This window comes from Scomber scombrus, chromosome 18, assembly GCF_963691925.1.
Source record: "Scomber scombrus chromosome 18, fScoSco1.1, whole genome shotgun sequence".
NCBI classification, from domain to species: domain Eukaryota; kingdom Metazoa; phylum Chordata; class Actinopteri; order Scombriformes; family Scombridae; genus Scomber; species Scomber scombrus.
This window is the reverse complement of record NC_084987.1, coordinates 2,810,902-2,826,254: the sequence shown is the minus strand read 5'-3', so window position 1 is coordinate 2,826,254 and position 15,353 is coordinate 2,810,902. Positions and strand designations below refer to the sequence as shown.

The window sequence follows — 15,353 nt, the reverse complement described above, 5'->3', positions numbered from 1 at the left end:
AAATTCAAGTTGTAAAGAAGTGGAAACTACGCCCCAGCCGTCCCTATGAGCGCACACACTAACAGCTGTTTCCCTGCTCCAAAAAGCAGCCAAGCCAGTTGTATCAGGCCGGATCGAGAACAAAAACATCGTCATTTTTTGGTATTAAAATGTCCACAAAACTGACTACAAGCATCAACACAAGTAGTTAAATGAACACGGACATATTTATCTTCTGTTAGCCCGTCCTGAAAACTGCTCACACAGCTTCTTTATCGACTAAAAATGACATTAATAAAGGTAGATGGACAAAGAGGAGGATAATAATAATAATAATATTAATGCAGCAGGACTGGTTTTACTGTCGGGAATCACTGTACCTGGCAGATTAGAGCTGAGAGCCGCTGCTATTTTTAAACCTGCACCGGGTGAGTTTGATGGTTATAAATAGATGCGGGGGTGGAGCTCCTGTGCAAATTAAAGATAACAGAAGTGGAAGTCGTCTTTAAACCCTTTTTAACCCTGTAAAGTGCGAACCATCAAATAATAGCGAGACAATTCTAATTCTTTGAAACTGGAGCATTTATTGGAGAAATTATGCCCTGGTGTTTAATTAAATAACACTTTGCATACATGAGTTTTATTTTGTATTGATACGATATGATAAGACACAAGAGATTACGATATATTACGATACGTTATGATAAGACACGATACATTACGAAACGAGACATTACGATACGTCATGATAAGACACGAGACATTACGATACGATACATTACGAAATGATACATTACGAAATGATTTGATACATTACGATACGATACATTATAATACGATATATTACGATAGGATACATAATGTTACGAGACATTCCAAAACGATACGATACATTACGACACGAGACATTACGATATGATACGTTATGATAAGACATGAGACATTACGATACGAGACATTACGAAACGATACATTAAGAAAAGATACGATACATTACGACTCGAGACATTACGATACGATACATTACGAAATTATTTGATACATTACGATACGATACATTATAATACGATATATTACGATAGGATACATGATGTTACGAAACATTGCAAAACGATACGATACATTACGACACGAGACATTACAAAACGATACGTTATGATAAGACACGATACATTACGAAATGATACATTACGAAATGATTTGATACATTACGATACGATACATTACGAAATGATTTGATACATTACGATACGATACATTACGATACGAGACATTACGATACGAGACATTACGATACGTCATGATAAGACACGAGACATTACGATACGATACATTACGAAATGATACATTACGAAATGATTTGATACATTACGATACGATACATTATAATACGATATATTACGATAGGATACATAATGTTACGAGACATTGCAAAACGATACGATACATTACGACACGAGACATTACGATATGATACGTTATGATAAGACATGAGACATTACGATACGAGACATTACGAAACGATACATTAAGAAAAGATACGATACATTACGACTCGAGACATTACGATACGATACATTACGAAATTATTTGATACATTACGATACGATACATTATAATACGATATATTACGATAGGATACATGATGTTACGAAACATTGCAAAACGATACATTGCAAAACGATACGATACATTACGACACGAGACATTACGAAACGATACGTTATGATAAGACACGATACATTACGAAATGATACATTACGAAATGATTTGATACATTACGATACGATACATTACGAAATGATTTGATACATTACGATACGATACATTACGATACGAGACATTACGATACGATACATTATAATACGATATATTACGATAGGATACATAATGTTACGAAACATTGCAAAACGATACATTAAGAAACGATACGATACATTACGACACGAGACATTACGATACGATACATTACGATACATTACGAAACGAACATTAAGAAACGATACGATACATTACGACACGAGACATTACGATACGATACATTACGATACATTACGAAACGAACATTAAGAAACGATACGATACATTACGACACGAGACATTACGATACGATACATTACGATACATTACGAAACGAACATTAAGAAACGATACGATACATTACGACACGAGACATTACGATATGATACGTTATGATAAGACATGAGACATTACGATATGATACATTACGACACGAGACATTACGATACGATACGACTCGAGACATTACGATACGAGACATTACGATACGATACATTACGATACGAACATTAAGAAACGATACGATACATTACGACACGAGACATAACGATACATTACGACTCGAGACATTACGATACATTACGAAACGATTTTATACATAACAATACGATATATTACGATAAGATACATAACGTTACGATACATTACAAAACGACGCGATACATTACGTCTTGAGATATTACGATACGATACCTTACGAAAAATACGATACATTACTAATTGATACATTACGACTCGAGACATTACGATACGATACATTACGAAACGATTTTATACATTACAATAAGATATATTACGATAGGATACATAACATTAAGATACATTAGAAAACGACACGATACATTACGAAACATACGATACATAACTTTACAATACAATATACTTTATTGTCCCCTTAGGGAAATTTGTCTTGGTTGAGCATATTTGATCATTTGGACGTTACAGAGTTAATCTATAACACAGGTTTATTTCTGACCCCTGTGTGTGTGTGTGCGTGTGTGTGTGTTTGGCTGGTGGTTGTGCTGTTTCAGGGCGTCCTCCACCTCAGCGTGGACTTCATCAACTCCTTCCCTCTGTTCGCCGTCTGCCTCCGCATCTGTCGGCCCTACAGACTGGCAGGTACGTCGCCTTTTATCGCCCGTTCACTCCTGAATCCTGCAGCTATTTAACCCTCCTGTTGTCCTCGAGTCAAGGAAGGAAGGAGGAAAGAAGGAAGGGAGGGAGGAAGGAAGGATGGAAAGGATGGAAGGAAGGAAAGGAGGGAGGGAGGAAAGAAGGATGGAAAAGATGGAAGGAAGGAAAGGAAGGAAGGACAGAGGAAAGAAGGAAGGAAGGAGGGAAGGGAGAAAGGGGAAGGGAGGAAGGATGGAAAGAAGGACAGAGGAAAGAAGGAAGGGAGGAAGGAAGGAGAGAATGATGGAGGGAGGAAAGAAGGAAGGGAGGGAGGGAGGGAGAAAGGAAGGAAGGGAGTGAGAAAAGAAAAGGTAAAGGGAGGAAGGAAAGAAAGAAGGACAGAGGAAGGGAGGAAGGAAGGAGAGAAGGAGGAAGGGAACGAGGAAAGAGAGAGGAAGGAAAGAAAGAGAAAAGGAGGGAGGGAGGGAGGGAGGAAGGACAGACAGAAGGAAGGAAGGGAGGAAAGAAGGAACAATCATAACAGAGGACGACACAAAGGTTAAACCGATGTTTGGCCCTCAGCTGCTACTTCAACACATAGACGAATGAATACAGTAAACACACCGACAACATGAAAGAAAATACATAGTAGATACATTTTTCTTTTCTTATTTCATGTCACATATGGGCTGTGTTTAAAAATAAAAGAATGTGCCTTCAGTTCAGATTTGGGTGGATGTGTTTGCTCCTCAGATTTGTTCTTTGTCTCTGAGCAGATGAGACAAACTGGTTTAGAGCTGCCTGAGGGAGTATTTTATAGCTGTGTTTTACATGTTTAACTACAGTCATTGCATAAGAGAGGGAGTGGTGTGTTCGAGGACTGTCTTTATCACGTATGTAAACACACAGGTGCTCTTGAAGAAGACGGTAATCACGTGGAGGGGAAAAGCAAACAACAGCAGGATTAGGTTTAAAAAAAAGCCACATGGCTAATTTCAATTTACAAAATTGAACAAACATCATGCAAACATTTTATAAACTTGGTAGAGGTTGCCTCCCAGTCCAGTGAGTGACAGTGATTGATTAGTCACGTTTCTATATATATATATAAATATGTTACGCCTCCCTCCCTAAAAGGCTTCCTGTAAAGCAGTGGTGTCCAAAAATGTGAAGTCAACAGACTGCCGGCCACTGATTGGTCAGAGAGTCGCTGGAAGAGTCATGAGCCGTCCCACACAAGAATCAAACCCGTCATTTTTAACCCTGCTGTTGTCCTCGAGTCAAGGAAGGAAGGGAGGGAGGTAGGGAGGAAGAAAGGACAGGAGGGAGGAAGGAAGGGAGAGAAGGAAAGAAGAAGGAAGGAAAGGAGGGAGGAAGAAAGGGAGGAAGAAGGAAGGAAAGGAGGAAGGAAGAAAGGACAGGAGGGAGGAAGGAAAGAACCTTGTTGCCCCCGCTGCTCCTCTCTCTCCTCCACCTTGTTGTTCTTTCTTACCTCCCTCCCTCCTTCTCTCCTTCCTTCCTTTCCTTCTTCCCTTATTTCCTTCCTCCTTTCCTTCCTCCCTCCCTCCCTTTTTCCTCCCTTCCTTCCTTCCTTCTTTCCTCGCTGCTCCTCTCTCTCCTCCACCTTGTTGCCCAAAAAGGACCAACCTATTCCATTACTATAGGCTATAGTAATGGAAAAGGTTCCTGGTACCAAACCGAGTCGAGCCGAGCCGAGTAGCGCTAGAACTGTATAGTGGGGAGATACCTAAAAACATGCAGGGCAGCAGCAGCTCAGTAGTCTCTTGACAAGAATCTAAATAAAAGTAGATGCATGAACATGAGAACATTATTTCTGTGATGTGTGTTGTACTTTACAGAAGGTGTAAAGTTCAGGGTGTTGTCTGAGGAACCGGGGACGGCCCTTCACCTGCTGATGGAGGTAAGACGCCTCATTATCTCTGCATTTAAAGCTCAGACATGAAGAATTAAAGACACATTCTCAGAGCTAAACGTGAACCCAAACCATGAAGATCTTAAATTTACTGTCATAGATGAGTATTAAAGACAGGAAGCATTCATTTTTAATATTTACTAATCATTGCAGCTGTAATTTAGTTCATAAAGTGTCCATCAGAGGTTTTAGGAGACCAAGTTAACATGTTGAAACTGTTTATATTACTATTTATTATCAATGAATACGAGAAAATATTCACATTTTTGCTTAGATTGTGCACTAATTCACTTTTTTGTGCATGCAAATGATGTAAGAATTTCATTTTTGCCATATTGTCAAGGCTGTTTTTGGTGTATTCTTCCTCTTTTTTTATTTTTTATTTTTTAATTTTTTAGATTAACCCCTTAAAGGGCAACACAGTGGTTCAGACGTACCGCACCCCGACGTACAGCTGCTACCCCAAAGACTCGTGGGCGGCGTTGGTCAAGAAACTGTTTGTGGGCGAGCTGATTTACCCCTGGAGACACAAAACTACCAAGACCGACTGAGAGAGATATCAGCCAGAAAATGAGAGAGAGAGAGAGAGAGAGAGAGATGAGGGAACAGAGGAAAGGGAAGAGGCTGAATAAATAATGAGATGGAAACAGACAGATGGAGGGGAAAGAAGGGGGGGGAGGGGAAAGAAGGGGGGGGGGGGGGGGTGAAACCGGTATGAAGACCTTTTTTTTGAGTGACGCTGCTTTCATGTTAGACGGGAAAAGGACGTCAGAGCTGAAGCTGCCAAGTCACCACAGTCGAGGAGAAGAGTGATAAATATGAGCAAATGTGGCAGAAAACGACCAAAAAAACCAGCAAGTACTCATGTTGTCCTGCTGCGGTTTAACAGCTGTCATCATAAAAATAGATTTTCGGTACGTGTCGAGTACATTTTTACTTTATTCCACATTGACTTGACACCTTTAACTTCACATTAGGTGTTTTTTGAGAAATTCGACACAATGAAGCAGCCGAAACACACAAAAATGAGGGACCAAAACAATGACTTAATGTGTGTGTGATGAGGATTTAATCAGATGAGTTACATTTCAAATATGGAGATAAGATGTTATGCTTTTAAAATGATTTATTAAGGACGACTGACCAGTAAATATATACACACCCAGAAGTCCATGTACTGTAGTTTAAACTCTCTGAACTCATAGTGTGATCAACTATGAAACTCTTACTGTGAATGTGAATATTCCTGCTGTTCGTGACCTTATGACAAAGCTAAATTAGAAAGATTCAACACATTTTCAGCAATGTGAAAAGCTGCAAAGAACGTTAATAGAATGGCGTTCCTAGTATTTTGTCCACTCCTGTTAACATGCATTAGTGGATCAAATAGTACACCACCACCACTGACTATGACCTCAATAATAAACATACAGTACAATTATCACCTTTCTGACAATATCAACAATAACTGAACATTTATAACCTTCGTAAATGAAGTTAAAGCAGAGCTGTTTGTATTGGATAGCATTAGATTGCTCAGGTGTTCCCTATAAAGTGACTGGTGAGTGTACATGTCAATAAGAGTCATATTTAAATGCTCTTTAAGTGCGATTCTGCGGTTCGGTGTAATTTCGACCTAGCGTCATATGCACCATGACGTCTATCCAACCACCCCCCCGCTATTTTTTTTTCATTTTGTCGCAAATTAGTGGAGTTAAAGCGATCAGCCGAATGGCTCAGTACAGGCGCTAACGGACCCACCAGTGTATCTTGTAAATTACTCCACTAAAAATGCCTGGGTTGTTATCAAACTTCTACAGTAGTACAAATAGGGTCTTTACTCATAAATCGATGCATTGGAAAGTTTGTGAGTACACCAGGAGTTTATTAAAATAAACACTTACCTGATGGCTTTGACTCTGCTGCTACTGCTAAAGCTGTAGACATCGTCGAAATCTCGTGCGACCACACGGGATTTCACGAGATTTCGACGGTGTTTACAGCTTTAGCCCCGCACAGATCTCTAGATGTGCTTTGCGGGGATCTCAAACTTTCCAATGCATCGATTTATGAGTAAAGACCCTATTTGTACTACTGTAGAAGTTTGATAACAATCCAGGCATTAAAGTTTGTAAGTAGTTACACCAGGAGTTTATTAAAATAAACACTTACCTGATGGCTTTTACTCTGCTGCTACTGCTAAAGCTGTAAACATCGTCGAAATCTCGTGAGATCACTGAAATCCCGTGTGGTCCAACGAGATTTCGACAATGTTTACAGCTTTAGCCCCGGAAAGATCTCTAGATGTGCTGTGCGGGGATCTCAAACTTTCCATACATCGATTTATGAGTAAAGACCCTATTTTTACTACTGGAGAAGTTTGATAACAATCCAGGCATTATTAGTGGGGTAATTTACGAGATACACTGGTGGGTCCGTTAGCGCCCGTACTAAGCCATTCGGCTGATGACTCTAACTCCACCGGTTTGCGACAAAATGGGAGAAAAAAAAAGCGGAGCGGGTGGTTAGATAGGCGTCATGGTGCATATGACGCTAGGTCGAAATTACGCCGAACCATCGCTTTAAGTGCCATAAACTAGTAGAACAGCACCAGAAACAGCACAAAAACCAACAGTGAGACACTCAACAGATAAACCCTTCCTCTTTTTTTTTAGACACTCCATGAGCTCTCCTCAAATACTACCTTTTAGGACAAAACCTTTTTTAGTACATTGTCTTTAAATAAGCAGATTCATGCAGCACCCAGAGGATAAACCTTGGTGACGTTCTGTATTTTCTTTTATTGTCAACCATTTTTTATGCAATGACCAAAACCAGCAATGAATTATCCCTAATATCAAGTAGTCTCCCAAACCTGATAAATATATATATCGTAATATCTGTAGTTTATTTTGACTCAATCACACATTTACTGAGCCGCGTTACAACATGAAACTTTGCGTCTGTGAGCTGTTTTTATGATGTCGTTACATATGCAACCACCACCCAAAAAAAATACTTACATTTTAGCTCCATTAACGCTAAACACTCTGAGAGAAAGGCTAAATCGCCACTACGTCGTGAACAGTTGAGTCGTGTTAAAGTGAGATTATGTGACCTTTTCTGACACTTTGTGGGATAATGCTAAACGCTACAACAGTAGGTTAAAATGAGTCATCGAATCTGCAAGTATTTGGTTTTTTATTGTCGTTTTCAGTACTTTATTTTTTATTTATTAGACTCCAGTATTGAATGTAGATGTTCCTTCTTAACAATGGAAACAGTAGAGTGAAAAAAAACAACCCATTGAAAGCTCTTAAAGCTTCGTGTCGTCCTCCCGGGTCAAATTGACCCCGTCTGTTTTGACTGTTCCTTCTTTCCTTCCTTCCTCCCTCCCTCCTTCTCTCTTTCTTTCCTCCCCATTATCTCCCTTCTTTCCTTCCTTCCTCTTTTCCTTCTTTCCTCCCTCCCTCCTCCCTTCTTTCCTTCTTTCCTTCCCTCCTTCCTTCCTTCCTTCCTCCATCCCCCTTCCTTCCTTCCTCCCTCCTTTTCTTCCGTCTTCCTCCCTCCAGCCTTTCCTTCCTTCTTCCTCCCTTCCTTCCTCCTTCCTTTCCTTCCTTCTTCCTACCTTCCATCCTTCCTTTCCTTCCTTCTTCCTCCCTCCTTTCCTTCCTTCTTCCTCCCTTCCTTCTTCCTCCCTCCTTTCCTTCCTTCTTCCTCCCTTCCTTGACTCGAGGACAACAGGAGGGTTAAAATACTTGAAGATGAGCAATGAGTTATGTTTTTTTATAAAAGTACTTGGTATCTTAAAGTTTGGTAATATTATCCACCATAAGCTAGTGAGGCTGCAGCAGCTAAATCACTGAGTGTGTTTAATGCTGCTAAAAAAATGTACTTATTGATTTAACTTTTTATTTGTAAGAGAACAAAATGTGTCGTGTCTCCTCTCTACAGTTACATGTTTTCACTGAGAGATTACTTATATTTTCATGTTATGGGTGAACTGCTCCTTTTTCAACGTTAACGTCCAACTAACAGAAAGGGACAGAATTCCACTTATAAGTAAAATCAGGTATTTATGCATTAACTGCACTGACCTTGTAGATAGTTTTAGATTTTTATATGATTAATTAAAAGTTTTAGCGTTCAAATATAGTTTAAATGTTACTAACGGGACAAGCTGATTCGGGCCCGAGCACTACTGCAAATGTGAGTAACCTAATGTTTGTTTTTTTTTATCATTATTCTCCGACACTGTTGCATTTTTAAGGGGGACGGGATGCTTGAAAACTCAGGAAAATTGACACACATGGAAGAATTCGATATTCACGATAGTTGAATTTCGTGCGCTTTTTTTGTGTATTTTACGCAAACTGTTTCAAACTCCTCCGAGAGGTTTAATCGGATTCATTTGAAATGTGGTTAGTATAACGTTAGTCTGAAGGTTACACCAAATTTTGACGGAATAGTCGATCATTTTAGGCTAATGTGTGGTACGCAATAATCGGGGGAAAAAAGCTCCGATATTCACGATGGTTGAATTTCGTGCGGTCTTTTTGTGTATTTCACGCAAACTGTTTAAAACTTCTAGAGGTCTAATCGGATTAATTTGAAATGTGGTTAGTATAACGTTAGTCTGAAAGTTACACCAAATTTTGACGGAATAGTCGATCATTTTAGGCTAATGTGTGGTACGCCATAATGGGAAGAAAACTGCTCCGATATTCACGATGGTTGAATTTCGTGTGTTTTTTTGTGTATTTTACGCAAACTGTTTCAAACTCCTCCGAGAGGTTTAATCGGATTCATTTGAAATGTGGTTAGTATAACGTTAGTCTGAAGGTTACACCAAATTTTGACAGAATAGTCGATCATTTTAGGCTAATGTGTGGTACGCAATAATCGGGGGAAAAAAGCTCCGATATTCACGATGGTTGAATTTCGTGCGGTCTTTTTGTGTATTTCACGCAAACTGTTTAAAACTTCTAGAGGTCTAATCGGATTAATTTGAAATGTGGTTAGTATAACGTTAGTCTGAAAGTTACACCAAATTTTGACGGAATAGTCGATCATTTTAGGCTAATGTGTGGTACGCCATAATGGGAAGAAAACTGCTCCGATATTCACGATGGTTGAATTTCGTGTGTTTTTTTGTGTATTTTACGCAAACTGTTTCAAACTCCTCCTCGGGGAACTTATCAGATTAATTTGAAATGTGGTCGGACAAATTTTGACGGAATAGTCGATCATTTTAGGCCATAATCGGAAAAAAACTGATCCGATATTCACGATAGTTACTACGCACTGTACTTACATCGTTTCACACATATTCCACATCGGCTTTCATTTGGAAGTTTGCCGTTTTACATTTTATGCTCTGATATTCACGATATTTGAATTTTTGTGCGTTTTTTTGTGTATTTTACGCAAAACGTTTCAAACTCCTCCTAGAGGGTTAATCGGATTCATTTGAAATGTGGTTACTATCACGTTAGTCTTATTGTGGTAAGACTTTTTCTAATTTGTGGTAAAAAACTGCTCCGATATTCACGATTTTTGGTACGCACCATATTAACATTGTTTCACATCTGCTTTCTTAAGCTCCCCCAAACTGGAAGTCGGACATTCTGAATTTTGTGTATTTTACGCAAACTTTTTCAAATTCTTCCTTGAGGAATTTATCAGATTAATTTTATATGTGGCTGGTTTAACCTTCAGACTAATGTGATGCTAACTTGTGAAGGAATGGTCGTAGATCATGTGACAATAAGCCATTTTAGGCACTTTACAGGTCAACTCACAGGTCAACTCACAGAGGATCCAACAGGTCCATCTCAAATTTGGAAATCTTAAAACCTTCCTGTCACATAGTGTGTAATAATCCTGAATATTCGGAGCTGTGTCAACCGACTGCAAAGAAATTGAAGCAACTTAAGCATTTTTTCTTTAATCTTTCTTTAATATTTTTTAATCTTAGTTTTTCGTCTAAATTAAATTGTTAGTATCGTATTATTGTATTATCCTTTGTTGCCATATTTCCTCCACATATTGCAAATCCTTTTTTTCTGACTTTGACAGATCAGTTACAGAGCAAGAGCATCAATCATGCAACACTATATGACATAAAGTGGGATATTTAAAGGATATATGTGCTGATTTTTCTATATTTTTCTTCATGTTTGGATCCAAACCAACAACGAACTGATCTACTAACAAGTATTGCGTCTGTAACCAAAGTCTGATATGTCTTATTCCTCCGCTGTTGTTCCAAAATAAGAGTTCGGTCACATCAGTTTGTTTAGAAACGGAAACAAAGACTAATAACGGCGCTCGTGTTTTCAGTCTCTGAGAGTAGTTCTGTGTAAAGTTGACTCTACTGAGCATGTGCAGAAACACGGGTCTGTTTACAGCTTCATTAGCTTGTTGTGACAACATCTGGACTGTGGACCACATTATAAACGTCTCAAAGAACCAAACCATGACTATAAGTAATCTGTAACTAACTTAATATACTAAGAGAATACTTTACTTGTCAGAACTCAGATTTACAGCTCAGAGTTTCTTGCTCTCCAGCGAACCACTAGAGCAATCGCCAACTATTTTGATAATTGATTAATCATTTTGAGTCATTTTTTGTCTTGTTTCTCCTCCTCAGCTCCTAAGATTAATAGCAGACATCACATTTTCAGTCCTAGGAGAGTTGTTGTTCTGTGTCACAACATCTGGTGTTTGTATTACGCTCTAAATGTCTCAAAGAACTTCAAGCGGTTGTGACACAGAACAACTCTGCTGAGACTGAAAACGTGATCTCTGTTATTAATTTTAGGAGCTGAGGAGGAGAAAAAAGAAAAAAAATGACTCAAAACGATTAATCAATTATCAAAATAGTTAATGACTGAATTAATAGTTGGTAACTAATCGTTGCAGCTCTAGTGCTTCACCGGAAAGCATGGAACTCATTTTTATCACGAGTTTCTGAACTGTAAATCTGAGTTCTGACAAGTAAAGTATTATTTTAGTATATTAAGTTATAGTTATGGATTACTTATAGTCAGTGTTTGGTTATTTGAGACGTTTATATAATGTGGTCCACAGTCCAGATGTTGTCATATGAAGCACAAAAACCTTAGGAAGCTGTAAATAGACCCGTGTTTCTGCAGCTTTACACAGAACTACTCTCAGAGACTGAAAACACGATCGCTGTTATTAGTCTTTGGAGCCATTTCTTAACAAACTAAGATGACCAAACTCTTAATAATAAAGGAGTTATTAACAACAATGGAGAAATACGATATATCAGACTTTGGATACACACACAGTCCTTAGTAGATCAGTTCATTGTTGATTTGCCTCCAAACATTGGCTGACATTAAGAAAAACATTTAAAAAAAATGCCTGCTATATCTTTTTAAATAAGCTTGATTCTGCTCAAGATCTGTTTGTCAGCATTATTCATGTGCCAAATCATGTCTTTTTTAAATTAAAAGTCGAATTGACTTGAATGCTTTATAAAGAATTAAGGTTAATTTGTTCAATATTTTTTGGGAAATCAGTTAATTTGCTTTCTTGCCGAGAGTTCGACAAGAAGATGGAAACCACTCTCATGTTTGTCTGGAGACGAGAGTCAGCATGGCTCCACTCAAAGTTTACCTCCAAAGCTCACTAATTAACAAACTATATCTTATTTTGTTTAATCCGAAACTCTTTTGGCCTGTTTAGCATTAAAATTAAGATTAGCTTTCTTATATTTGTTCTTTTCTATTGTTGTTGTTGTTGTTGTTGTTGTTTAATTGAATCCTCTGATGATCTGCTCTAAATGTTCCGTTGCCATTTAATAAAATTCACATATATTTAATATTCTGATGTGTCGTCTTTTCAGGTGAAGCTTGTCTGGTTATAAACTGCTTATAGAAGAATTTAAGTAGAATCTCATCACTGTCTCAAATCTGTAATGACAGTAAGAGACTAAACCAGGAAATGCTCCTTTAACCCTCCTGTCGTCCTCCCAGGTCAAATTGACCCCGTTTCTTTTGACTGTTCCTTCTTTCCTTCCTTCCTCCCTCTTTCTTTGCTCCCTCCTCCTTCCATTCTTCCTTCCTTCCTTCCTTTGTTCCTTCCTTCCTTTGTTCCTTCCTTCCCTCCTCCCTCCCTCCTTACTCCTTTCTTTCCTTCCTTCATTTCTTCATTCCTTCCTGCCTTCCTTCCTTCCTCCCTCCCTCCTTACTCCTTTCTTTCCTTCCTTCATTTCTTCATTCCTTCCTGCCTTCCTCTCTCCTTCCTTACTCCTTTCTTTCCTTCCTTCCTTTCTTCATTCCTTCCTTCCTTCCTTCCTCCCTCCCTCCTTACTCCTTCCTTTCTTCATTCCTTCCTTCCTTCCTCCCTCCCTCCTTACTCCTTTCTTTCCTTCCTTTCTTCATTCCTTCCTTCCTTCCTCACCCCTTTCCTTCCTTCTTTCCTATCTTCCTTCCTCCCTCCCTCCTTACTCCTTTCTTCATTCCTTCCTTCCTTCCTCACTCCTTTCCTTCCTTCCTTCCTTCCTTCCTTCCTCCCTCCCTCCCTCCCTCCCTCCTTACTCCTTTCCTTCCTTCCTTCCTTCCTTTCCTCCCTCCCTCCCTCCTTACTCATTTCCTTCCTCCTTTCCTCCCTCCCTCCATCCCTCCTTACTCCCTTCCTTCCTTCCTTCCTTCCTTCCTCCCTTTCTTCCTTCCTTCCTTCTTTCTTGCCTTCCTCATCCCTTCCACCCTTCCTTCCTTGACTCGAGGACAACAGGACGGTTAATAATTGACTCCAAACAGAATTTATATACTTATATTTATAGATTTCATACAGTCATTCTGTGTTTGCTCATTTACTTTGGAAAATTTCAAGGTTTTTTTAACGAGAAAACTCAAAACATTGCTGTGATATAACTTTGAAATGTTGTGAATTTACAGTAATTATACATTAAAATGCTGTATTTTCACAGTAATATTGTGTCTGGTTTGCTGTAGAAACACAATACACTACTGTGATTTTCATGTAAGTTACTGTAAAATAACTATTGTACACTACAGTGAATTTACTGCAATTATGAGCCAGTATTTTACTGTTAAATTACAGTAATATTTCTTACAGTGTATGTTATTGTGTTAAAAGTTTACTTAAATCCGTGTACTTAGCATCTATATATATATATATTCTAACATTTAATATATGGTTCATAATACACTATAATGTACTTACAGATGTACAGTGAGTGTTTGTTATTAATCTTTATTATTTTGACTCCTTTGGGAAGTTTTAAATGGATACTGATATTAAAACAGATGATAAATGACATAGTAACAGCTTTAATAATATAAAATATGTCACTTTGTTTGTAAAAGTACGGTTATGTTATTTCTTCTGTATTGTAGAGATTATGATATATCGTGTTTCAGACCTGTTAAATGTGATTAACTCATTATACTGTAATATATTTAATGATCTCATTCAAGGAATCGCTGCCAAGAACTGTAGCTAAGCTAACGAGAGGTGAGTCACGATGTTACAAAAACAAAAACAAGACACAGACCTCAAACATGACTGTACATCACATTTCACTATGTTATTCACTCCTCTGCAGAAATGCTTATGCAAACAGACCACATGGTTCCTTTTATGTCCCTAAAATGTTACACAGATCTGTTTATGTGAAAGTTAGTTTACAGAGAAAATTAGACTTTCTAATCTAACAGTAACATGCTGCTCTAACACTGATGCTTCACTATTAATAATCTAATGATGTCATAATAATAATATATCAGTCAGAGGACCAAACCACTACTTTTACTGTAATACTGCATACTACATCACTCATAATACTGCAGTACTTTACTGTAATACTGCATACTACATCGCTCATAATACTGCAGTACTTTTACTGTAATACTGCATACTACATCACTATAATACTGCAGTACTTTTACTGTAATACTGCATACTACATCACTCATAATACTGCAGTACTTTTACTGTAATACTGCATACTACATCACTCATAATACTGCAGTACTTTTACTGTAATACTGCATACTACATCACTCATAATACTGCAGTACTTTTACTGTAATACTGCATACTACATCACTCATAATACTGCAGTACTTTTACTGTAATACTGCATACTACATCACTCATAATACTGCAGTACTTTTACTGTAATACTGCATACTACATCACTATAATACTGCAGTACTTTTACTGTAATACTGCATACTACATTACTCATAATACTGCATTACTTTTACCGTAATACTGCATACTACATCGCTCATAATACTGCAGTACTTTTACTGTAATACTGCATACTACATCACTCATAATACTGCAGTACTTTTACTGTAATACTGCATACTACATCACTATAATACTGCAGTACTTTTACTGTAATACTGCATACTACATTACTCATAATACTGCAGTACTTTAACCTTAATACTGCATACTACATCACTCATAATACTGCAGTACTTTTACTGTAATACTGCATACTACATCGCTCATAATA

The 15,353-nt window shown here is 38.0% G+C and overlaps 1 protein-coding gene across 1 annotated transcript in view; it reads left to right on the top strand.

The window, feature by feature from the left end:
• Positions 1-12,665, top strand: part of pigq (phosphatidylinositol glycan anchor biosynthesis, class Q) — a 36,292-nt gene extending 23,627 nt beyond the window's left edge. Inside the window, 3 exon segments of the mRNA XM_062438205.1 lie at positions 2,788-2,898; positions 4,752-4,813; positions 5,224-12,665. Of these exon segments, the coding sequence (XP_062294189.1) occupies positions 2,788-2,898; positions 4,752-4,813; positions 5,224-5,376 (326 nt within the window). The 3' untranslated portion in view covers positions 5,377-12,665.
• Positions 12,666-15,353: the final 2,688 nt, after the last annotated feature.